The 25108-nt window shown below is 45.0% G+C and overlaps 1 protein-coding gene across 1 annotated transcript in view; it reads left to right on the top strand.

Moving 5' to 3' along the window:
- The first annotated feature begins 3102 nt into the window (after nt 1-3102).
- Nucleotides 3103-25108, top strand: part of NSF (N-ethylmaleimide sensitive factor, vesicle fusing ATPase) — a 122861-nt gene continuing 100855 nt past the window's right edge. The window contains exon 1 of the mRNA XM_077252700.1: nt 3103-3248. Coding sequence (XP_077108815.1) covers nt 3237-3248 — 12 coding nt within the window. The 5' untranslated portion in view covers nt 3103-3236. The remainder of the gene's footprint in view (nt 3249-25108) is intronic.

Genomic DNA, 25108 nt, shown 5'->3' with positions numbered 1-25108 from the left:
TACAATAATCTTAAACAATACAAGCCATAACTGGTACAGGAGGAGAGAGGACCCTGCCCGCGAAGGCTCACAATCTACAAGGGATGGGTGAGAATACAGTAGGTGAGGATAGAGCTGGTCATGCAGCGGTTTGGTCGATTGGTGGTTACTGCAGGTTGTAGGCTTGTCGGAAGAGGTAGGTCTTCAGGCTCTTTTTGAAGGTTTCGATGGTAGGCGAGTCTGAGGTGTTGTGGTAGAGGGTTCCAGAGTAGGGGTGATACGCGAGAGAAATCTTGTATACGATGGTGGGAAGGAGATAAGAGTGGAGTAGAGAAGGAGATCTTGTGAGGATCGGAGGTTGCGTGTAGGTAAGTACCGGGAGAAGAGGTCACAGATGTATGGAGGAGACAGGTTGTGGATGGCTTTGTACGTCATGGTTAGGGTTTTGTAGTGGAGTCTCTGGACAATGGGGAGCCAGTGACGGGATTGACAGAGGGGAGAGGCCAGGGAATAGCGGGGGGACAGGTGGATTAGTCGGGCAGCAGAGTTTAGAATAGATTGGAGGGGTGCGAGAGTGTTAGAGGGAAGGCCACAGAGCAGGAGGTTGCAGTAGTCAAGGCGAGAGATGATGAGGGCATGCACTAGGGTTTTTGCAGATTCTTGGATAAAAAATGACTGTAGATTATCCATCAGTGCTGTTCCCTACTCTGCTTGTGTGAGTTCTGAATCGTCTCTGTGGGTGAATGATAGGCCAAAATCTCCCTGAAGCGTTTTGGCCGATAGCGCTGCGTCCAGCTGAAAGCCTTGTGACCGAAACTGCTCTACAAGGTGTGACCTCACCCGCTCAGGAAAGTGTGTGGCACAGAAAAGAGTTGTTGATCCTCCATGTTTAGAAACGCAGTATAATCCTTTTTTCTAAATCACTCTATTAGTGATTTTTGCTGAAAACCCGCAGTACGGACACCCTGAAGTCTGTGCCGCACGCTGTACTAAACTAGGCAGCCTCCTTCTCCTGCTGCTAGGCTATCTTTTTAGTACTGGAGTGAGTGGCATAGGATTTTACAGCGCTCTTTGCCGCACTGAAGACAATAGCTAAAAGCTTTGAGTAAGATGCTGCATACTTCAGTGTAGTCCGTAGCAGAGACTTCAGGATGTTCATGTTGTGGGTCATCGGCAAAAACTATAATCGTTTTCTTGTGGAAGTGGAGATATGCTTTAACTAGCGGAACGGAGGCTGAAAAACAGCCCTGGATACTCATCAGTGCCAACCATATAGTGCCCAGTAGGGTAATTTGAAGCTGACTCTTATACAAAACAAGGCTTTAAACTATCATTGGTCTCATATATGAGCCAAAGAGATATTGTAGGTCCTTCTAGACTCCAGGCCAGTCCAAGTGTGACTGCAAACCCTGCCATTATACAAACAGTGCCTCTATAATTAAGTAGTTTCATGCCATCTCCTGACGAGGAAATTCTTAGGAGTCGCAGGTCGGCCCCTGACAACGATATTCTTAGAAGTCTCAGGCCGCCTCCTGATGAGGAGATTCTTAGAAGTTTCAGGCCGGCTCCTGACGACGAGATTCTTAGGAGTCTCAGGCCGCCTCGTGATGAGGAGATTCTTAGGAGTCTAATGCAGTCTCCTGACGAGTAGATTCTTAGAAGTCTCAGGCCGGCTCCTGACGAGGAGATTCTTAGGAGTCTCATGCAGTCTCCTGACGAGAAGATTCTTAGGAGTCTCAGGCCGGCTCCTGACGAGGAGATTCTTAGGAGTCTCATGCAGTCTCCTGATGAGGAGATTCTTAGGAGTCTCAGGCCGGCTCCTGACGAGGAGATTCTTAGGAGTCTCAGGCCGGCTCCTGACGAGGAGATTCTTAGGAGTCTAATGCAGTCTCCTGACGAGTAGATTCTTAGAAGTCTCAGGCCGGCTCCTGACGAGGAGATTCTTAGGAGTCTCATGCAGTCTCCTGACGAGGAGATTCTTAGAAGTCTCAGGCCGGCTCCTGACGAGGAGATTCTTAGGAGTCTCATGCAGTCTCCTGACGAGGAGATTCTTAGGAGTCTCAGGCCGGCTCCTGACGAGGAGATTCTTAGGAGTCTCATGCAGTCTCCTGACGAGGAGATTCTTAGGAGTCTTAGGCCAACTCCTGACGAGGAGATTCTTAGAAGTCTCAGGCCGGCTCCTGACGAGGAGATTCTTAGGAGTCTCATGCAGTCTCCTGACGAGGAGATTCTTAGGAGTCTCAGGCCGGCTCCTGACGACGAGATTCTTAGGAGTCTCATGCAGTCTCCTGACGAGGAGATTCTTAGGAGTCTTAGGCCAACTCCTGACGAGGAGATTCTTAGAAGTCTCAGGCCGGCTGGCTCCTGACGAGGAGATTCTTAGGAGTCTCATGCAGTCTCCTGACGAGGAGATTCTTAGGAGTCTCAGGCCGGCTCCTGACGAGGAGATTCTTAGGAGTCTCAGGCCGGCTCCTGACGAGGAGATTCTTAGGAGTCTCATGCAGTCTCCTGACGAGGAGATTCTTAGAAGTCTCAGGCCGGCTCCTGACGAGGAGATTCTTAGGAGTCTCAGGCCTCATCCTGACGACAAGATTCTTAGGAGTCTCAGGCTGACTACTGACGAGGAGATTCTTAGGAGTCTCAGGCCGTCTCCTGACGAGGAGAATATATCTGTATATTGGTTCACAACATTGGACCCCAATGCAAAAGTCTAATATGGTAGAGGGGCTTCTAGACCCTACATTTGCTCTAATTCCCAATTTGCCGCTGCACTCGGATAGTGTCACTTATGCCACCTCCATGAAGGATGCCTCATAAGAGCAGTGGCCTATTGGAGGGTTTCGTGTGTGGGAGATTCGCCAACTCTTCTCCACGTACAGCCCTCTGTAGAAGCCCCCAGAACACTGCTGTTCCTTCTTTCCAGAACAAACCAGTGGCGATATAAGACACGTCTATAAATTAGGCTAAATCCCACTCATACGCAGCCACTATTCCATCTCTAGGCATCACTGGTATGTACAGCATGAGTCATGAGGAGCCCGCAACACCACCATAAACATGTCCTCCCCGGGTCCTTTACGTCGCCGCCATGAGGTAGTCGCCACTTCCGGGTTTGCGCTCTTACGTCCTACGCCCTTGACAGCAATCATGTGACCTAACAGGCCCCTCCTATCTCTGAGCTCTTGTGCTGAGCTGGTTCTGCTGCCTGTGTAGCCGGTGGCACTCGGTGCGAGGGGACAGCAGCGGCACCAGCAACAATGGCGGCCCGGGTAAGTGACACTTGTCCTGGCGACGTCCTCCACACTGCGGTAACGAGCGGGTACTTCCCTCCTCCGGGATGTAGTTGGTTAATACCCGACCGTGTACCTGTGCGGTCAGTCTGAATGGATGCCGGAGCCCTGTGGTGTCACTGCCCCTGGCCGCAGTGATGGCAGTGACGGGAGGATGCGCCGGGGATAGGGGGTGTTACATGTGTCACTGCCCGTGTTCTGTGCGTGTGTGCAGTGCAGCTCCAGCAGGTACATATACAGGGTGTGTACGAGAAATACACGGTGTGTAATATACACGGTGTGTACATGGTGTGTGTGTATGCATAGTATGCATAATATAGACATACACATTATATACATGGTATACATTACATATACCGTATATACGTGGTGTACATGGTGTGTGTGTATATATACATAGGATGCATAATATATACTCGGTATATACATTGTATACATAATAAAGATATATACATGGTATACATAAAATATATATATACTGTGTATATATATATATATACACCTAATATATACATTATATACATAGTGTATACGTAATATATATACGGTATATGCATGGTGTGTATGTATATATATATCTCATAATACAGACATATATACACGGTATACATAATTATTATTTATATAGCGCCATTGATTCCATGGTGCTGTACATGAGGAGGAGTTGCATACAAATTACAGATATCACTTATAGTACATAATATACATAAAATATACATAATGCAGGCCTATATACATGGCATACATCATATACACAATATATACACGGTACGTACATGGTATACATCGTATATAGTGAATATACAAGCATGTATAAATACTATATGCAGGGTACACGGGATATAGACCATATAAATATTATACACACGTGTACATAATATAGACATTATATACAGTTGTGGCCGAAAGTGTTGGCACCCTTGAAATTGTTCCAAAAAATGAAATTTTTCTCCCATAAAATTATTGCAATTACACGTTTTCTAATAGACATGTTTATTTCCTTTGTGTGTATTGGAACAACACAAAAAAGACAAATTGGACATAATTGTTGAATAATATCAACAATCTCAAGGTTACAAGTCCATCTCCAGAGATCTTGAGGTTCCTATGTCCATGGTGCTTAACATAAATCAAGAAGTTTACAACCCATGGCACTATAGCTAATCTCCCTGGACATGGATGGCAGAGAAAAATTGAAAAGGTACAACGCATGATAGTTCGGATGGTGGAAAAGCTGCTCCAATCAAGTTCCAAAGAAATCCAAGCTGTCCTGCAGCTATCCGTTGACATTTGAATGAATTGAAACACTATGGCAGGAGACCCAGGAGGACCCCGCTGCTGACACGGAGACACAAAAAAGCTAGACTGCAGTTTGCCAAAATCCTTCAGGGAAAGTGTCTAGTGGACAGATGAGACCAAGATAAAGCTTTTTGGTAAAGCACATCATTCTACTGCTTAGGCCTCTTTCACACGTCAGTGTCTCCGGTACGTGTACTGACAGTTTCCTCACGTACCAGACACACTGACTCACATAGACACATTAAAATAAATGTGTTTCTGCACATGTCAGCGTGTTTTCATGGACCGTGTGTCCGTGTTGAAAACACGGAGACATGTCCGTTTTTCTCCGGCAGCACGTACAGCAATACGTCCTGCACACATGCATGGGTGTTCCAGCAGGACAATGACCCCAAACATACTTCAAGAACCACCAAGAAATGTATGGAAACAAATCTCTGGAGGGTTCTGAAGTGGCCAGGAATGAGCCCGGATGTAAATCCCAATGAACACCTGGGGAGAAATCTTAATATCTTAATATTATTGTTGGGAGAAGGCGCCCTTCACGTACGAGAGACCTGGAGCAGTATGCAAAAGAACAGTGGTCCAAAATCCCAGTTGAGCGGTGTAAGAAGCTCATTGGTTGTTGTAGAAAGTGATTGCAGTTATTTATTCCAAAGTGTGTGCAACCAAATATTAAGTTGAGGGTGTTAACAATTTTGTCTTACCCACTTTTGGGGTTTTGTGTGAAATTATGTTCAGTTTGCATTTTTTGTGTTGTTCCAATACGCATGAAGGAAATAAACGTGTATAACAAAACAGGTGTATCTCAATACTTTTCTGTTAGAAATACTTCATTTTCTGGAACAATTTCAAGGGTGCCAAGACTGTAGATGGTACACATAGATATATGTTTACATAGTAGTAGTATTATTATTTATTTATATAGCACCATTAATTCCATGGTGCTGTACATGAGAATGGGTTACATCAAGATGCAAATATCACTTACAGTAAACAAAACTAACAATTACAGCCTGATACAGAAGGGAGAGGACCCTGCCCTTGCGGGCTTACATTCTACAGGATTATGGGGAAGGAGACATTAGGTCGGGGGTTCCATTAGCTCCGATGGTGTTGAGGTGGCCGTGTGGTTATTACAGGCTGTAAGCTGCTTTGAAAAGGTGGGTTTTCAGGTTTCTTTTAAAGGATCCAAATGTGGTGGATAACCGGACGTGTTGGGGCACAGAATTTCAGAGGATGGGTGATATTCGGGAGTAGTCTTGGAGGCGATTGGGTGAGGAGCTAATAAGCGTGGAGGAGAGAAGGAGGTCTTAGGAGGACCGGAGATTACGTGAGGGAAGGTATTGAGAGATTAGTTTGTAAATATACGGAGGAGAAAGGTTATGGATGGCTTTGTAGGTCAGTGTTAGTAGTTTAAACTGGATACGCTGGGAAATTGGGAGCCAGTGAAGGAATTTGCAAAGAAGGGAAGCAGGAGTGTAGCGAGGAGAAAGATTATTTAGTCGGGCAGCAGAGTTAAGGATGGACTGAAGGGGTGCGAGAATGTTAGAAGGTAGGCCACAGAGGAGGATGTTGCAGTAGTGAAGGCGGGAGATGATTAGGGCATGCACAAGCATTTTGGTAGAGTGAGGGTTGAGGAAAGGACGGATTTGAAAAATATTTATTATACTTGTATACCGACATGCATGATATATAGGCAGTGTTCATGCTATATACAATGTCCTGTTGTAACATCACCTAAATGTTGAGCTTTTAAAAGGGTTGTCCACTGACCACCCCTTGTGATTCTTAATGTTTGTGCCTATTAAAATAAAAACATGTATTCTCCCCTCCCGTGTCGGCGCCATAACAGAGGTGTCGGCACCGGTGTTTGCGTGGCTCGTGTGAGGTTATGTAATGTGTGCCCTGCACCCAATCACCACTGGCGTCACTGTCCCTGGAGGAAGTGACTGGCCAGGTACAGCTCTGATTGCCTCTTGATTACTTATTCATCTGAAGGTGTGGACAGTGACGCCAGCGCTGATTGAGCGCAGGGCTCATGTGACCTTACAAACTCACATGAACCACGGGAACACAAGTACCGACACCACTGGAATGGCGCTGGCACGGGAAGAGTATACATGTTTTTATTTTAGTGGGAGCATTCTGAGTGACAAGGGGTTGTTAACTCAGTCATTCATTTGTGAACCTGCCTGAAGAAGACGCCTCTGTGCTCTGAAAGCTGCAGATATTTTTTTCTGGTTAGCCAATACTCCTGGAATACTTTTGTCTTTTTTGGGCATAAAAGTATCGATATAGATTTTTCTGGCTAATACGGTACCACAATGTATATTTTTTATAGTATATCATACTGTATGCAGATTTACGTGTACACTGTATATACTATATACATACAGGCAATATAGATAATATATGCAGGGATACATCATATAAAACCATGGTATGTAATCACATGCCCAGATTATGTACTGACATATTTAGCCACGATTGCTAAACCTAAAACCAAGGTTTGAAACGTAACGAAACGTTCTTACATGTACAGTATCTTATATTTTTTTGTACTGTTGCTTTTCATATTTTATAATAAATTGTGGCATTTGACCTGCCCTTAGAAGAGTGCTGGATAATCCTTCCTTTGCTCATTATTAGTGATGAGTGATCGTTCATGGGTAAGGTGTTATCTGAGCATGCTCGTGTGCTAATAGTATCTTCAGCGTGATCGAATATTATGCGCGAGTCCCTGCCGTTGCATGTCTCGCGGCTGTTCGACAGCTGCAACATATGCAGGGATTACCTGTTTGTTAGGCTGCCTAACAGCTAGGAGACATGTAGCCGCAGGGACTCAAACATATTTTTCAAGCACGCCCAAGATACTCTATTAGCACACGAGCATGCTCAGATAACACCTTATCCGAGCATATTCGCTCATCACTACTCGTTATATATATCACATCCAGTACATGTGACATATAGTACGGTATATACATGTGTAATACAGTGTTCCTTCCCCTCTGTATGCCTATGTTCATGGATTGTATTTGGTGTGTTGTGTGGGTGCGGCGCTCTGTATATAGGTATATTCCTGTGTATGTATACACACATTCAGACTAGGAGGATGTAATAAGATGTCAACTTGCATAAATTATCTCTTGGCTCCTCTGTATGACTTTGTATATGTCGGGGGAGGGGTAGCGGCATTTCTGATTAGCAGCTCTCCTATATACTGCACAGTCACCTGCGGTGTTACAGCCCGGCATTTCCGTCTGGTGTCTGTCTTTTGCCATGCCCGGCTTTTGCAGTCGGTGTCTGTGATTTGCAGGGCAGCGCGTCAGGGCACAGATTTACATTCCGCTATCATTTGTTCCTGTGTGTCGCTGCTTTCCCTGTGGGATTTGTAGGCGTCTCCATCATATCCTTTATTTTTCTTTTCCCTGACTGCAGGATGGAATCACAGGAGACTGGCAAGGTTGTGGGTTGTTACCATTTGCCTTGGTCACAGCAGATGTGCAGAATGCCCGCTGTGCCATAGATGCATATACTACCGGATTATTTATTGCTGAATATTGTGCCACTTGTATCAATGTCTATATGCAGAATAGATTGCTGGCCATAAAGCATAACCCTTCTATGGGCATTGATGTGCAGGGAGCGAACTGCTGGGTGCGATCCATTTATAAATATTGGTATGGAGTTAATAAACAGGGCTACCATTTATACCAGGGCTATGACGTGACCATGCCAGTTCCCCCTATGGACATCTGAATGAATATTTTATTCCTCACTTTTTTTTTATTTAATAAAGATCACTGCTTCTTGTCAGTTGTGTAAATATTTCCTTTTACATTCAGAGGCGGCTGGGTTTGTGTTGGTGGGTTGATGCAGTGTATCGGAAATCAGCTTTGTTGTGGATACTTTTTCTTTTCTCTTGAATGTTAGTGTTGTCTAGTAGCAGCTCTCCAGCATCCTGGGAAACGAGTTTACAGCAGTAGATCGTGTACAGAATTTCTTACTGACTTGCTGGTAAATAGTTATTATAGAGTGCGGCATATGCTGCTGATTAGTCCGTGCAGGCTGCTCGTATTCTATACTGTCAAGGCCGTGCAGATAAGCATTGTGCATGTACAGGAACGCACCACCATGTAGTAATCGGTGTAGGACACCACGTTTGGCATTCAGATGAGTGACTATGTAATCCATGATTATATGGTCATCTTCAAGGGAAGGTGACGTGGACAATTGAGTACTTCCTAGTAATAAAAGACAAACAATCTTTTACCCTTCGCCATGACAGCACCCACTGGAGAGATAGGGATCCGCCCCTAGGAACAGGAAACCTACAGAGACATAAAAGGGGGCGGTCCCCCTCTCCTCCTCAGTTTAGGTTTCCTGTTCCCAGGGGACAGGATCTCTGGATTCTTCGAACTACAGGCATACCTGGGCTACACGCATCCGCCTGTGCGGTGTCCGCGAGAACGGCAGGGGATGCAGTCCAGAAGCAGCGTCGGGGGAGATTCCGCTAGACGGCTCCCCCCTCGTCTGGCCGGCATATGGAACGCATGGTCCGGGAGGCTGCTCGATTCCACAGGCATTGCGGCAGATGTGCGGCCCTAAAAGGAGCTCCAAACGCGGACCGCCAGGTATGAGGTCCGAGTTCTGAGGCACAGCTGCAGCGGCAGCCGGCACACCGCTCCATAGCGCAGGCCGGACAAAGATGGCGGCCGCGCGTGCGTGGTGGTGGGGAAGACATCCCCATACTGCCCCGGGGCCGGTGAGCACTTCCGGGTCACCCACACAGCGGTGAGGGAAAGCGCGGTTTCGCGCATGCGCAGTACACCGCTGTGGGGAAAGAAAAAAAAAAAAAAAATTGATTGAGACCGGATCTTGGCCTATAAAAAGGGGGAAGTTGCAAACGCACAGGCGATGCAACATGTCGTCCCCAGGCAAGACTGTGGACCCAGCAGGTGAGCCAGCCAGCAGAAGGTCCTCAGATGCCAGCCACAGGAGTGAGACCAAGGATTCAAGATCCAGAAAGTCGCAGCCTCCTATTTCGGTACCGTACAGCTTCACTGGGTGAGTGTGATTTCCCCTCTGCCTATAAAGCTGACACCCTTTTCCACAAATGTCTTCTTCTCCCAGGCCAAAAAGAGACAGAAATCTAAGCACAAGCAATGTGCGTTGTGTGACGAGCCTCTCCCAGATTCCCACCCCAAAAAACTCTGCAATCAGTGTATGGCGGAAACAATGCAGAGTCCATCTATGTCGGTCACAGATATACGGGCCATAATTAGAGAGGAGTTACAGGCCATCTCACAAGCCAGTACCCCCCCTAAAAAATCCGGGAAAGAAAAGGCTATATCCAGCTCTGAGTCCGAGGAGGAAGGCGTTATCCACTCAGACTCCTCGCAGGCGTCATCCTCTTCCTCAACACATTCCGACATTGAGGGTCGAGCTTGTTTTCCTCTTGATGGGGTGGACAACCTAGTAAAGTCCATCAGGAATACTATAGGTTGTGAGGATACAAAAGACGACCAAACTGCACAAGACATCATGTTTGCAGGGTTGGCGGAGAGGAAGAGAAGAGCATTCCCAGTAATTCCGGCGGTTAAGGCTCTGATAAAGAGGGAGTGGGAGAAACAGGACCAGAGAGGTTTTCTCCCGTCAGCCTCCAAAAGGAAGTACCCCTTTAATGATGAGGAGTTAATTTCATGGACTAAAATCCCTAAGGTGGACGCTGCAGTCGCCTCCACCTCAAAACAGTCAGCCCTACCAGTCGAGGATGCGGGCCTACTTTCTGATCCTCTAGATCGGAAGGCAGAATCGTCACTGAAACGATCATGGGAGGCTTCCACGGGCATATTTAAGCCATCAATTGCCAGCACGTGCACAGCTAGATCCATGCTTGTGTGGATTGATCAGCTGGATCAACAAATCGAACAGGGGGTCTCCAGACAAAAATTGCGGGATGCGATACCACTAATTAGAGGTGCAGCAGCATTCATGGCCGATGCTTCAGCTGACTCTCTTCGCCTTGCAGCAAGGTCAGCCGGTCTAATTAATAATGCCAGACGTGCGTTATGGATGAAGAGCTGGAAGGGGGATACGCAGTCAAAGGCTAAGATCTGCGCTATTCCGTGTGAGGGTGAGTTTTTGTTTGGGAAAGCATTAGACGAGATCCTCAAAAAAGCAAAAGAGAGGAAAAAAGCCTTCCCTGACCCCTCAATTCCTTTCTATAGGAAGACCTTTAGGAAGAGGCCGTTCGGGAAAAGAACACAAAATGAAAGATCGTCACGATGGGCCACAAGAGAGGGAAAACAGGGTGGCACTATGTTCAAAGGCCCCCCCTTCCGTAGAGACAACAAATTCTGAAACACCAGACACCCCAGTAGGGGGCAGGTTAAAATTTTTCTTTCCCCAATGGCGAAAAATCACGTCAAGTTCCTGGGTGCTAAATATTATTAAGGAAGGAATGAAAATAGAATTCCTCCAAATTCCCCATGATTCCTTTATTTTAACAGCCCTTTCCTCACCAGTGCAACAGAAGGCCCTTGAGCTAGAAATTAGAAGTCTTATAGTTAAAAATGTTTTAGTTAGGGAGCCAAAGGGACAAGAGGGTAAAGGGTTCTACTCTCCGTTATTTTTAATCCCTAAACCCGATGGTTCATTTCGAACAATTATAAATCTTAAAAAACTCAATACGTTTATTAAAAATTATACGTTTAAAATGGAGTCTATTAGATCGGCCATTAAGCTCCTTTTTCCAAATTGTAGAATGGGCGGCATTGATTTAAAAGATGCCTACTACCATCTCCCTATCCATAGTAGGTATCAAAAATACTTAAGAGTGGCAGTAACTCTTGAGGGGGAGATTCATCATTTCCAGTATACAGCCATGCCCTTCGGTCTCTCCACGGCACCCAGGATCTTCACGAAGGTAATGTTAGAAGTAATGGCCTACCTTCGCCAGAGAGACACATTAATCATTCCCTACTTAGATGATTTTTTAGTTGTAGGAAATTCATCCCTTCAGTGTGCGGAACGATTAGCTGACACTGTCTCGTCCTTAGAAAGCCTGGGCTGGATCGTCAACTATAAAAAATCCAGACTCACCCCACTTTCCCTTCAGACATTTTTGGGATTTAGTCTAGATTCCATAAAGCAAAAATGTCTACTTCCCCAAGAAAAAATATCTCTTATAGAGGGTAAAGTTGTGGCGGCCATTCACAAACCTCAAATGTCCCTGAGAGCAGGAATGTCCTTGCTAGGATCCCTCTCCTCCTGTACTCCAGCCGTTCAGTGGGCACAACTTCATACCCGAACATTACAACATCAGATACTTCGGGAACAGAGAAAATTTCTGGGGCACCTTGAATCGAAAATAACTTTATCCGAGAAAGTCTTATCCTCCTTAGAATGGTGGCTAAATAAAGACAACCTAGCGGGGGGTGTCCCTTGGGTAATATCACCATCCCACATGATAACTACGGACGCTAGTCCCCACGGGTGGGGCGCACACATGGGAGATAGATTCTGCCAGGGAACCTGGGATAAGAATGAAGATTTATATTCATCAAACCTAAAAGAATTAAATGCGGTAAACTATGCACTGCGTCAATTTCTCCCACAGCTACGAGGAAGCCACGTCCGAATCTGTTCAGACAACACTACGACAGTGGCGTATTTAAACAAACAAGGCGGCACAAGATCAGACGCTCTAATGTCTTCCGCAAACAGTACCTTAATCCTGGCCGAAAAGCATCTGTTGTCCCTCTCGGCAGTCCACATCAAAGGAGAGGACAATCAACAAGCGGACTTCCTAAGTCGACACACTCTTCATCAAGGAGAATGGTGTCTCAATCCTTACATTTTCCACAAGATAACATTGTTATGGGGCAAACCCCAAATAGACCTGTTCGCTACAAAACAAAACAAACAAGTCCACAAATTCGCATCTCGGTCCCGTGCAGATCACCCGGACATTCTAGATGCTCTTCAAACACCATGGCAATTCAAGCTGGCGTATGCTTTCCCTCCGATAATTCTGCTTCCACAAGTAATACGGAAAATCAGGGAAGAGCAGGCCAGGATAATACTAATAGCGCCATTCTGGCCCAAGAGACCATGGTTCTCGTGCCTGCGGTCGATGTCGGTGACGGATCCTTGGGTCCTTCCCTCAATCCCAAACCTTCTCTCCCAGGGACCTTTCTTCCACCCTCAGGTGGACAGCCTCCACCTGACGGCCTGGAATTTGAAAGGCAGATATTAAATTCCAGGGGGTTTTCAAAGGGCCTAATTGATACACTCCTGCTTAGCAGGAAACCATCTACAACAAAAATTTACACCAAAGTATGGAAGAAGTTTCTTCAGTTCCATACTAGTTCAAACCCCTCTGAAGTCCCAATAAAATCTGTACTAGAATTTCTGCAGAAAGGGAAAGAGTTAGGTCTGTCAGTTAACACACTAAAGGTCCAGGTGTCCGCTCTGGGTGCCCTCTATGGCCATAATATTGCTGGTAATAAATGGGTATCCCGCTTCATCACGGCCTGTGAACGAGTTACTCCTATCCACATACCTAGAGTAGCTCCGTGGGATCTAAACCTAGTCTTAGACTCTCTAACAGAATCTCCGTTTGAGCCTATAGACACAGCATCTTTAAAACACTTGTCGTTAAAAACAGCCTTCTTAGTAGCCTTAACATCGGCTAGAAGAGTCAGCGACATTCAGGCCTTGTCGATAGATCAACCTTACCTTCTCACATTTCATGACAGACTAGTCTTAAAACCGGACCCCCTATACCTTCCTAAGGTAGCAGGGAAGTTCCACAGGTCACAGGAGATACATCTTCCTACTTTCTTTAAAGACCCCTCTACTCCTGAAGAACAAAAATTCCATACTCTAGACGTCAGGAGAGTAGTTTTGCAATATATTGAGAAAACTAGTAGTTGGAGGCAGAGTAGGGCTCTGTTCATATCCTTCCAGGGCAAAAAGAAAGGATATGGAGTCACAAGAGCAACATTATCCAGGTGGATAAGAGACGCTATCCGGTTGGCCTATTCCATGAAAAATGAAGAACCTCCGGAGGGCATCAAAGCACACTCCACCAGAGCCATGGCTTCTTCCTGGGCCGAAAAAGGGAACGTGCCAATCGAAGATATATGTAAGGCTGCAACTTGGTTGGCTCCTTCCACTTTCTATAATCACTACAGGCTCGACCTGTCTTCCGACTCTGACCTACACTTTGGCAGGACTATCCTCAGCACGGTGGTCCCCCCCTAGGTGTTGGTCTCTGGAAATCTCTCCAGTGGGTGCTGTCATGGCGAAGGGTAAATAGCCGGATTACTTACGGTAATGCTCTTTTAATGAGTCCATGACAGCACCCAGTCACATCCCTCCCTAATAAAAGCCAATGTAATTACTTCTATGAAGTTTATATTCTGATGATACATTGTGATGATTGACTAACACTGGCGGTCCTCTGGGTACTCTGAAATTAAACTGAGGAGGAGAGGGGGACCGCCCCCTTTTATGTCTCTGTAGGTTTCCTGTTCCTTGGGGCGGATCCCTATCTCTCCAGTGGGTGCTGTCATGGACTCATTAAAAGAGCATTACCGTAAGTAATCCGGCTATTTTTACCACTACATGAAAGTCAAGTTGTGTAAAGAGATTGACAGGACTCGACTTTAAGGCGTCGGACCCGAGCTCTGCCAGCCTCCATCTCTGCTGACTAGGAGGTTCAGCACAGCATTGGTTTATCAGCGTGATAGCATATCGGACCCACTGTTCTCCTGGCAGGCCGGAGAAGGCTTGCAGGGTTTTGGCCCTGTGGTCATGGCCTACCATTGTGTTTACTGGTTACGTGAGGTGGGCACTTGAGCTACAACTCCCAGACTGACACGACTACCAGAGGCCAACCTCTCAAAACCCTGTGTAAACAGCTGATTTTGCAAAGACAAATTGCAGTCAGCTGGTCATTAACCCTGCAAAGACGACAGCAGGGGAAGGAGATTTCTGCACTGACCCAAGCTGAATGGCCCCATAGGGCATATGAGGTTTTATGGCAAGAGACCCGTGTTCAGTCCGGAAATCACAGTCCGCACTCCGATCATCATACACTGAAATCTAAATGAGGCCTGTGCTGCCGCTTTCCCTTTAATAAGTTTCTCCTCTCTGGCCAATGCCTTTATTATAAAGGTCTCTTGACGATGCCCTAATTTCAGCTCTTTTTGCTGCAGGGATCCCTAGTGATTGTACGATTTCCCTAGAGAAACCTCCTGGCAGAAAGTGTTCAATTCCCCTGTAGTGCCCCCAAGGGAGGAAGGAAACATGACACAGTTCTTATTGAAATCAATGTGCCTCCAGGTTGAGAAATGCTTGGTAGCCATTCTCCTTTGTGGCTAGTAGATGACTAGTGGCTAGTCCTGAATAGAAAGAAAATAGACTTGTAGCAGAAAAGTAAAAAAAGTTACTTACCTGGTCAATCCGTCAGCTCGTGCCCCAGTGGTCACCTCCAGAGTCTGATTATTTCCCTGCTGGCAATCAAGGATTTCAGTAGTGATGCTACCACGTATGGCACAAGTCTTCAGTGGCCAGTGATTTGCTGCAGCGGTCATGTGCACATGTGACTTTTGAGACTGCATGGAAGTAAACACAGACCTGCAGGGACCATAATAGCAGCTGCCGTGGAGTGGAGGGTATTTATCCTGTTAACTATTATACAATTGAGTATTTATTTTTTTTTTTTGTAATTTTTTTTTATTCTTCTGTAATAGCCTTTTTCTTAAATCCCTTTTAAAGGGTTTATCCCCTGTTTTTCTGTTGAGGAGTGCACCTCACTTCGGCTTCCTAGTTTCCTTTGCTCCTGAACAGGGCTGTGGAGTCGGTAGGCTAAATCTCAGTTTCCATGACATCGACTCCGACACCCTCATACATGGCTCATGTTTAAAGGGAACCTGTCACCCCCAAAATCGATGGTGAGGTAAGCTCACCGTCATCAGGGGCTTATCTACAGCATTCTGTAATGCTGTAGATAAGCCGCCGATGTTACCTGAAAGAGGAGAAAAAGACATTAGATTATACTCACCCAGGGGCGGTCCCGCTGCGGTCCGGTCAAATGGGCGTCTCAGGTCCGGTCCGGGGCCTCCCATCTTCATTCCATGACGTCCTCTTCTGGTGACAGGTGACAGGTTCCCTTTAAGCTTAAGTGACAAATTTACTGTGGCAAAATGGTAACATCAGGCTTTCATCATTTTGATACATTAATCAAGCCATTTAGATAGAACATACCATATATTTATTGGAATACATCTTTAGAACAAAAAGCTGTTTCACATTTACAATTCATTATACACTGTGCCGCAAGTGTAAAAAAAAAAAAAATTCAACAAAAACTTACTGAATAACATTTGTGCAGTCTATGAATTTGTTCTGAGAAATAGTATCCAGCCTCCATCAGATCCTCCTTCATAGAGAACCTCAAATCTGACCTAATTTTTTTTTAAGGCTAGAGAACAACCTCTCTACACTAACTTGGGTTGGTGGCAAAGCAGTAACCACATGGGCAACATCTCTAACAATTTCAGGGTGTAAAGGAATTGCCTCGTGCACAGTCACATCCAGCAATATACGATGACTCGGGTCCACATAAACAGCTGCCAGAAGAATTTTATTTTCTAATAGCAGTGTCTCCGTTTCATTGAAGCAGCAATGCCATCTGCGTTTAAACTTCCTCTTTGGGACAGGCAAAACACCAAGTTCTTCCACTCTTTTATAAAAATGCCAGGAGTTAAATCCTCAGCTTGTAACTTTTTAGTCACTGTAAATGGGTGATGCAATTCCTTCATTTCAGCCACCTGTGTCCATTGACCTTCATGTAATGTTACCTGAGGGTTGGCCATATCTACAAGGGTTTCATTACAAGCAATCGCTCAATCATTAAATAGGTGCTGCCGCACCAAGTGGCTTGATCCACAATTGCCCCTTTTCCAGCACGTCTCTTCAATATGGAATAAATTTTAGGGGTTCTGGCAGCAATAGCCAATTCCCTCACTTTGCTAGTCAGAGTTCCAGCATGTCCCTCTTGCAGACTATCTCTTATTGCCAGCTGCAGCGTGTACACAACACAGCGCATGTGATGAATAGGAAAGAGGTATGAAGCAGCATCAACATGATCATCTAATTGTAAAGAATCATTTTGCTGTTCTTCTGTAGTAATATCTGTTTGTTCCTCCATTATGGGAACAGGACTATAGCCTCCCAGCTCTAACATACTGAATGTGAAATGTTCTTCTAGCTGCTGTTCACCTTCATTATTCTCATTCATCAGTTTAATTGTACTTATCATGTTTGAAGCATTATCAGTTACAATAGCAAGAACCTGTTCTTTTTTGAGTTCATAATCTTGCAGAACTTTTTTCCACTAAGGTCTGGAGAAACTGGCCGCTGTGATGAGCTTTAGTATCTTTTACTGCCATCGTCTTAGTAACAATTATTTTGTTGTCACAAACATATCATACGTTGATAGCAAAATAGTTCACTCTGTGACGTGTGGAGGCATCCATTTTAACAAACACAAAGCGTCTCTTGAGTCTTTTTAAGATTTTCCTTTTGGTTAAGGGCTTCTTCAATCACTAATTTTCTAATACTTTCTCTTTAAAGAGAAACACCCAAGTTTGTGGGCCATTTCTCCATTACAAGCTGTAAAAGCTGGTCCTACAAATAATGATAATGGTACACAGTCCATCACAACAAGCTCGATGAGCTGTCTTTTAAACACATCTGCTGTCATTGTTACAGTAACTGTCACTTACAAAATATCTTGTAACTGATGTTTGAGATGCTCTTTCCTTCTGCTTTGCCTGGCGGGAAGTGCTGGTCTCTGGTTTCTTGGTGCTTCTGTGATCTTTTTCAATCACAGCTTTGTAAACTTGTGGGTGGCAGCATTGTAAATATCTTCTTAGATTGGAAGCTCTTGAAGGAGCATTTTTATCACTGCCTGATTTTTGTTATCACAGCATTTGTTTTCATCTGGGTCACTTATACACTGACACACACTAAGGGCTCATACTCACTTGCGTGAAATCCGGCCGAGTCTCGCATGGTAACACCCGGCTCTGCCACTGGCACTTGGGAGCGGAGCGTACAGCTCCTTGTATTGCTATGCGGCCGCATGCTCCGCTCTGGAGTGGCGGCGGCAGAGCCGGGTTTTAACATGCGTGACTCAGCCGTATTTCACGCAAGTGAGTATGAGCCCTAAATGTTTTTTTTTTTTATCTTGAGTCACTGTAAAATGCTCAAATACAGCTGACTTCATAAGATGCTTCTTAGATATTTTGTAATTATGTAAATTCGGTCTCAAAATAATTTTTTCCTGTAAAAAATAAGGTATATTGTAATTCTTGTAAGAATAGGGAATCATGCACTTTATAATTTAGGATATAAATAAAACAATCTTTGCATAAATCAATAGGACAGATAAGTATAAAGTTTGTAAAATATGTCAAGCTTTATGCTGAACTTTCATTGTCAGGCTTTTAAATGCAAGAGAAAGTAGCCACCTAAAAAATTCGCACACCACCAATAAATAGTAGAAAAAAGGAACAACTTTTATTGGTAAATAATTAAAAACAGATTAAAAACATGAAGAATATCCATATCCACCCATTTGCCTGCTCAAAATGCCTGAACACATATGAGAATATACAAAACAATATAATATTAATGTCCAAAATACCATGCTACCACCTGGCATGGGGGAGAAGAAAATTGCAAGACTGGTACACAGGTATGACATGCAGTACTATGTATAAAAGTCACCCCCTGATCCTATATCATAGGACAAAGTGTATAAAGTCCTAAATAAGGCCCATATAAATGATGGGCCAGGCCAAAACAATAAGGCCACAGACTGATATGCAATCTAAGCCAAACATCTAATGCCGGCACAGTCCCAGGACCGGGGCCAAAAAAAAGAACCAGAATGGTAATAAGAAGTCTCACCAATAGCACCTGTGGGTAAATGACAGGGGCCTGAAAAGCCGGTGGCAGGAGCAGAGCAGCAGGGTGGACAGACCCAACGCATATCGCGGCACCCAAGGCCGCTTCGTCAGGGGAAGTAACTTACCAATGCTGGCTTACTCCTTTTAGTCCATGGATGCAGGAGTATGTTTTCACCCCAAACATACTAAAGATGGCATCCCGACGGGTCAATTTCTCAGGGCTAGACGTAACTGCACTCAAGATCTTGATTTCAAGAGGGAAGCCAGAGACCTCACAATGAGATTCAAGAATAGGAACTACCCCAGGAAATGCATTTCATCTGCTTTTCAGAGGGCCAGTGCACAGGCACAGGATACCTTGTTGGTTTCCACCAAAAGAAGACAAGATAATCATGCATTCATCACGGGCTATCATACCCAATGGAACCAGGTAAGACAGATTATAAATGATCATTGGAGGATTTTACTTACAGATGCACAGACTTCCCAGGTGGTTAGTGCCCGACCACTAATGACAGCCAGGAGGGCACCTAATTTTAGAGACATTTTGACTAAAAGTCATTATATAAGACCTACTCAGAGATTGAATCGTGGATTTTGCCTACGTGGCTCTTTCCCGTGTGGAGACTGCAGTGTCTGTCCATATATGTGTCCCACCCGTGATGTGTTTTTTAACCCGACGGATCAATCACAACATAAGTTGATGGCCTATATCAATTGCAAAACCACTCATGTGATATATGCATTGATCTGCCCTTGCCCTTGTATCTACGTAGGTCAGACCACACAAGAACTACGTCGAAGAATACAGGGTCATTTTTCAACAATTAACACCGCCACAGCGGACAGTCGCAAGGGCAAGGTCCTGACTACAGTTGCCGCACACTTCCTGTCACATCACGCGGGTAACTATGCAGGGACAAAAATAGTGGGGCTAGAACGTATTAGAAATTCCGTTAGGGGGGGCCCCCTACACAAAAGGCTACTGCAGGCCGAATCACGGTGGATCTATTTACTCCACTCTATTGCACCCCATGGAATCAACGAGGATCTTCTCTTTACCGGTTTCTTGGGTTGATTGTGTGTCTCATAACTTCCATTTCTTGCCCTAAATAGATATTCGTGAGGCTTGTCTGAAGAGCATGAATTCCTATCGTTATGGACCATCGTCAATGGAAGCACACGTTGGAGGATTCCGGGCGTGCTTTCCCTTTGGGATCCTTTCTTGAAGGATCAACTTTGGAACAACTGTCTGCGCTGGTCCCTCTATTTTTTTGTGGAGTCTACGCCCTCCCTGGATACATTTCTCCGGAACTATGTGATTCCTGTCCTGGTGACCCCTTCCCTGCATCCATGGACTTTTTAGGATCACTTTCAGTGACCCTTTATTTTTTGAATCTGGTGTTAATAACCTATTTATTTTTCAAGATATATGTCCATACATAGTGTTGTACTCTTTGCATGATGTGTTTCACATATGTATTTCTCCATAGGTACTTTGTACTATAACAGGTTGCTTTCATAAATCTGACCTTTTTATCCTTAGCCTTCCTTCATAGCCCCTTTGGGGTGTTATTTATGCCCGCACGTTTCATTGTGTGATTGTTTCATCACTATCCTTCAGCGTGATGCATATTGCTCACGCCGTCCCTCCTTTTTCTTGGCTCCCCTCCCTTTCTGACCCGGGCTCCTCCCTGTATTGTGTCATGTATTGGCTCCTCTGCGCACCACTGTCTATTCAGACGGCGCATGCGCATTGCTGCACTATGGGCAGAGACGTCTGCCCATCTGTATTTCGTTCCCTGCTATCTGCGCCGGCGCCGCTGTTTACATCACTTCCGGCTCCGGTCCCGCATGGCGCCACCGCCTCGCTGCACATGTGTGCACACTTGATACCGGCCACACTCTGATAAAAGGAGTAAGCCAGCATTGGTAAGTTACTTCCCCTGACGAAGCGGCCTTGGGTGCCGCGATACGCGTTGGGTCTGTCCACCCTGCTGCTCTGCTCCTGCCACCGGCTATTCAGGCCCCTGTCATTTACCCACAGGTGCTATTGGTGAGACTTCTTATTGCCATTCTGGTTCTTTTTTTTGGCCCCGGTCCTGGGACTGTGCCGGCATTAGATGTTTGGCTTAGATTGCATATCAGTCTGTGGCCTTATTGTTTTGGCCTGGCCCATCATTTATATGGGCCTTATTTAGGACTTTATACACTTTGTCCTATGATATAGGATCAGGGGGTGACTTTTATACATAGTACTGCATGTCATACCTGTGTACCAGTCTTGCAATTTTCTTCTCCCCCATGCCAGGTGGTAGCATGGTATTTTGGACATTAATATTATATTGTTTTGTATATTCTCATATGTGTTCAGGCATTTTGAGCAGGCAAATGGGTGGATATGGATATTCTTCATGTTTTTAATTATTTACCAATAAAAGTTGTTCCTTTTTTCTACTATTTATTGGTGGTGTGCGAATTTTTTAGGTGGCTACTTTCTCTTGCATTTAATAGTTTGACTCTAGCCACTTTTTCTGCACCCCCACTCTCTATTTATACGCACAGTGTAGTGCGCCAGCTACCTTGGGCTTATGTTCATTGTCAGGCTTGTCTCAGGGTACAGCTCACTAAATGCTTCACATCATATTTCTTCACAGTCTTATGAAGAGGGAGGGATAATGTTTGTGCTGAATCATATTGCAGAACACACGCACAAATATATATGTGATCATGTTACTGTATTTCTGAATTTGAGAAGTTAGAAAAGTTTTTCCCCTTATATTCTATGTATAGTTTATATAAGTCATTAGAACAGCTAATTTCTCCAAACATGAGCTAAGAGGAAAAACAAACTAAAACATCAAGCAAACAGATACAACATATCCTGGACTATTGATTTATGCACAGTTTATTGAAAGTTTCTATATGCTTTAAGAAGTACTTGCCTTAATTCTGCTTTCCTGTTCACTCCAGAAGTTCTGAGGTAAATGCAGGCATTCCTTCCCTGTGTGTTTGTTATTTTTCCCCTTACTTGTAGAGGAGGAGCTTCACTACTTATCATGAACATAAACTGCAGCACGGATTCATCTCCTCTAAAAATCTAGACCTTACATCAGGAATAGGACAGACATTTATAGGACATTTCATAACTTTCCCAAATTCTTATGATAAAAATATTCCCCACAAACTGCATTGAACTACTGTACCCAATTAATTATATTTTTTAGGAGTCTGAGTCGGTCCATTTTACTCCGACCACCAAAATGGGCTCAAACTCCAATTCTGACTCCATGACTCCAACTCCACAGCCCTGCTCCTGAAGAGTTTGGACCTGTGGCATGACTGATCCGCTGGCCTGACCTGTGTGCTGTAATAGAGGTAGCATCAGAGGAGCGCAGTGGCATTGTGGCGGCCAAGTCCAGCAATCCAGACATCCAGCTTTGAGGAAGTAAAGTGCTCTCAAGCCCGCTCTTCTTACCTAGGAAACCACCTCTGATGGAGTGCAGTGGTGGTTGGTAACCTTGACACTGAGCAGCATAAAATAAAATAAAAAAAATAAAATAAAAAATCCCTCTGTTCATGACAGCAGAGAGTATCTTAATATATACTTACCTTGTAATGTCTTCACATCCTGTTCCATCCAGATGTGTCTGGATCCTAGAATTCAAAGCGGCGGAAGTTCACCGACCGCCATATTGGGACACCCAAGTGATGGGTGTCTCAATATGGAAACTGCTGGTGGTACCAGCCTCTTGCGCGGTACCACCTGCGGAACACCATCACGAACACACCGCTGCCGGGATTAGCCGAATGATTCACTGACCGCCACCATCTTTGTACAAGAGAAGCGCATGCACAGTTTTAATGTGACCGTCGCTATCTGTCTGCACAAAGATGGCGGCGGTCTGATTTACTGTGCGAATTCCGCGCAGGCGCAGTGAATCATTCGGCTGATCCCGACTGCAGATCCGCGACTTGTCTACCGGTCACATTAAAGGGGTTTTCCCTCAAACGAAAGTTAATTTTAAAAATTGTCTGTGTCTGACTGTGTACGGAGCATATCACATCTCCTGGGCAGGGGAGGAAGCTAAAGACAATACTGATATTACAGCAGAGGATCACAGAGGATTCATTTTGTCAGTTAAAATATTTCACTGACTGTTTTTAAGCAATATTTTACCTCACAAATGTATCCTCTGTGATCTCCTGCTGTAATGTCAGTATTGGATTGGGGAGAGAAAAAGTGCACAGTGGTGAGAGAGAAAGAGCACAGGGAGAGACATCTCAAACCGGAGAGCACATGAGGGGAGAACACAGCACAGGAAGGAGAGAGACAGCACACAAGAGGGATAGCACAAGGGGTAGACAGGTCAAAGAAGAGAGCACAGACAGGAGAAGTCAGCACATGGGGAAAGAGAGAGTAGATAGGTGGGTGACCACATGGGGTGCGAAATGCTCAACGCTGCAAAGCCTGCCCCCATCGCGACATTACCGCCCTCCCGATGCGATAGCATCCGGCCTCCATCTAGTTTTTAACCTCTTTCTGACCTCGGACGGGATAGTGCGTCCGAGGTCAGAACCTCCGCTTTGATGCGGGTCCGAGGTCAGAACCTCCGCTTTGATGCGGACTCCGGTGGTGAGCCTGCATCAAAGCTGGGACATGTCAGCTGTTTTGAACAGCTGACATGTGCCCGCAATAGCGGCGGGTGAAATCGCGATTAACTAGTTAAATGCCGCTGTCAAACGCCGACAGCGGCATTTAACATGCGCTTCCGGTCATCCGGCCGGAACTGTGCGCATCGCTGACCCCCGTCACATGATCAGGGGTCAGAAATGCTTCTGCTTAGTAACCATAGAGGTCCATGAGACCTCTATGATTACTGATCCCGGCTAGCTGTGAGTGCCACCCTGTGGTCGGCGCTCATAGCACACCTGCAATTCAGCTACATAGCCGCGATCTGATGATCACTGCTATGTAGCAGATGCGATCGAGTTGTGCCAGCTTCTAGCCTCCTATGGAGGCTATTGAAGCATAGCAAAAGTAAAAAAAAAAAAAAAAAAAAAAAAAAAAGTTGAAAAAAATAAAATATAAAAGTTTAAATCACCCCCCTTTCGCCCCATTCAAAATAAATCAATAAAAAAAAAATCAAACCTACACATATTTGGTATCGCCACATTCAGAGTCGCCCGATCTATCAATAAGAAAAAAAGCATTAACCTGATCGCTAAACAGCGTAGCGAGAAAAAAATGTGACCCGCCAGAATTAAGTTTTTTTGGTCGCTGCGACATTGCATTAAAATGCAATAACGGGCGATCAAAAAAATTTATCTGCACCAAAATGGTATCATTAAAAACGCCAGCTCGGCACGCAAAAAATAAGCCCTAAACCGACCCCAGATCATGAAAAATGGAGACGCTACGGGTATCGGAAAATGGCGCAATTTTTTTTTTTTTTTTTTTTTTTTAAGCAAGGTTGGGAATTTTTTTTCACCACTTAGATAAAACGTAACCTAGACATGTTAGGTTGTCTATGAACTCGTAATGACCTGGAGAATCATAATGGCAGGTCAGTTTTAGCATTTAGAGAACGTAGCAAAAAAGCCAAACAAAAACAAGTGTGGGATTGCCCTTTTTTTGCAAGCTGGGCACTACTTGGTTATAGCTGCCACTCCCATAGAGAATGAATGGAGCTGTGGTGTGTATGAGACTAGGTATTTCAGAGCCCCTTTCTCCAGATCAGTGGGTGTCCAAGCTGTCGGACCACCACCATTCAGAAATACCATATTATTATACTGTGGATAGTTGATAACATTCAATGTTTGAAATGAACCCTATTGGCCGCTCTGGTCCTAGTAGTTGTACATCTGCTATGTGTGGCAGAGGTGTAGTCTTTCCTTATTCTTTCTTCTCCTGTTACACCCTCTCTTTTCGAGTGTTAAGTATTGGTGTCTGCATATTTATCATGTACATGTAAAAAGACGGTGGAGAATGGGAGAAGTCATTGCTGCAGGAATCCATATGGATGAAGCAGAGGAGCGCCGTGTGGTGCTGATGCGGGTAGGGACCTTCCCAGGAGGGTGTGAATCCGCAGTGATTCCTGCAGGCTGAGGCCAGATTTAGAATGAGGCACCGATCCCACAGATACCCATTAAAATCTCCTGATGTGACGGAGAAGCCCTGTGTGACCTGGATTCTGTGCGGCAGGAATCGAGGAGGGAGGGAGCTCGGGATCAGCGCTGAATGATTTCTGTTAGAGGAGAAGGAACATTCTGGGTGTGGGAGCCATGTGCATTATTTATCTCTTGCTCTGCTGGTAAAATCTCAAGATCGAGCCGAAGCGCAGTACTTCTTGTAATGTTAAAGGGACATCTGCCAACAGTTATTGGAGATATTGGAAAATTCTCCTTACAGGGTTTTTATTAGATTTTTTTATAAAGGGAGTTTTTACATTTCTTGCCCACCACCAGGACCCTTTTGATCAGCTGTGCTAACGTCACTACTGTGTGTCGCTAGGTCTGGTACTGCGGCTCAGCCCCATGTTATTT

Source organism: Ranitomeya variabilis, chromosome 4, assembly GCF_051348905.1.
Source record: "Ranitomeya variabilis isolate aRanVar5 chromosome 4, aRanVar5.hap1, whole genome shotgun sequence".
Lineage (NCBI taxonomy): Eukaryota > Metazoa > Chordata > Amphibia > Anura > Dendrobatidae > Ranitomeya > Ranitomeya variabilis.
This window is presented reverse-complemented; position numbering and strand designations above follow the sequence as displayed.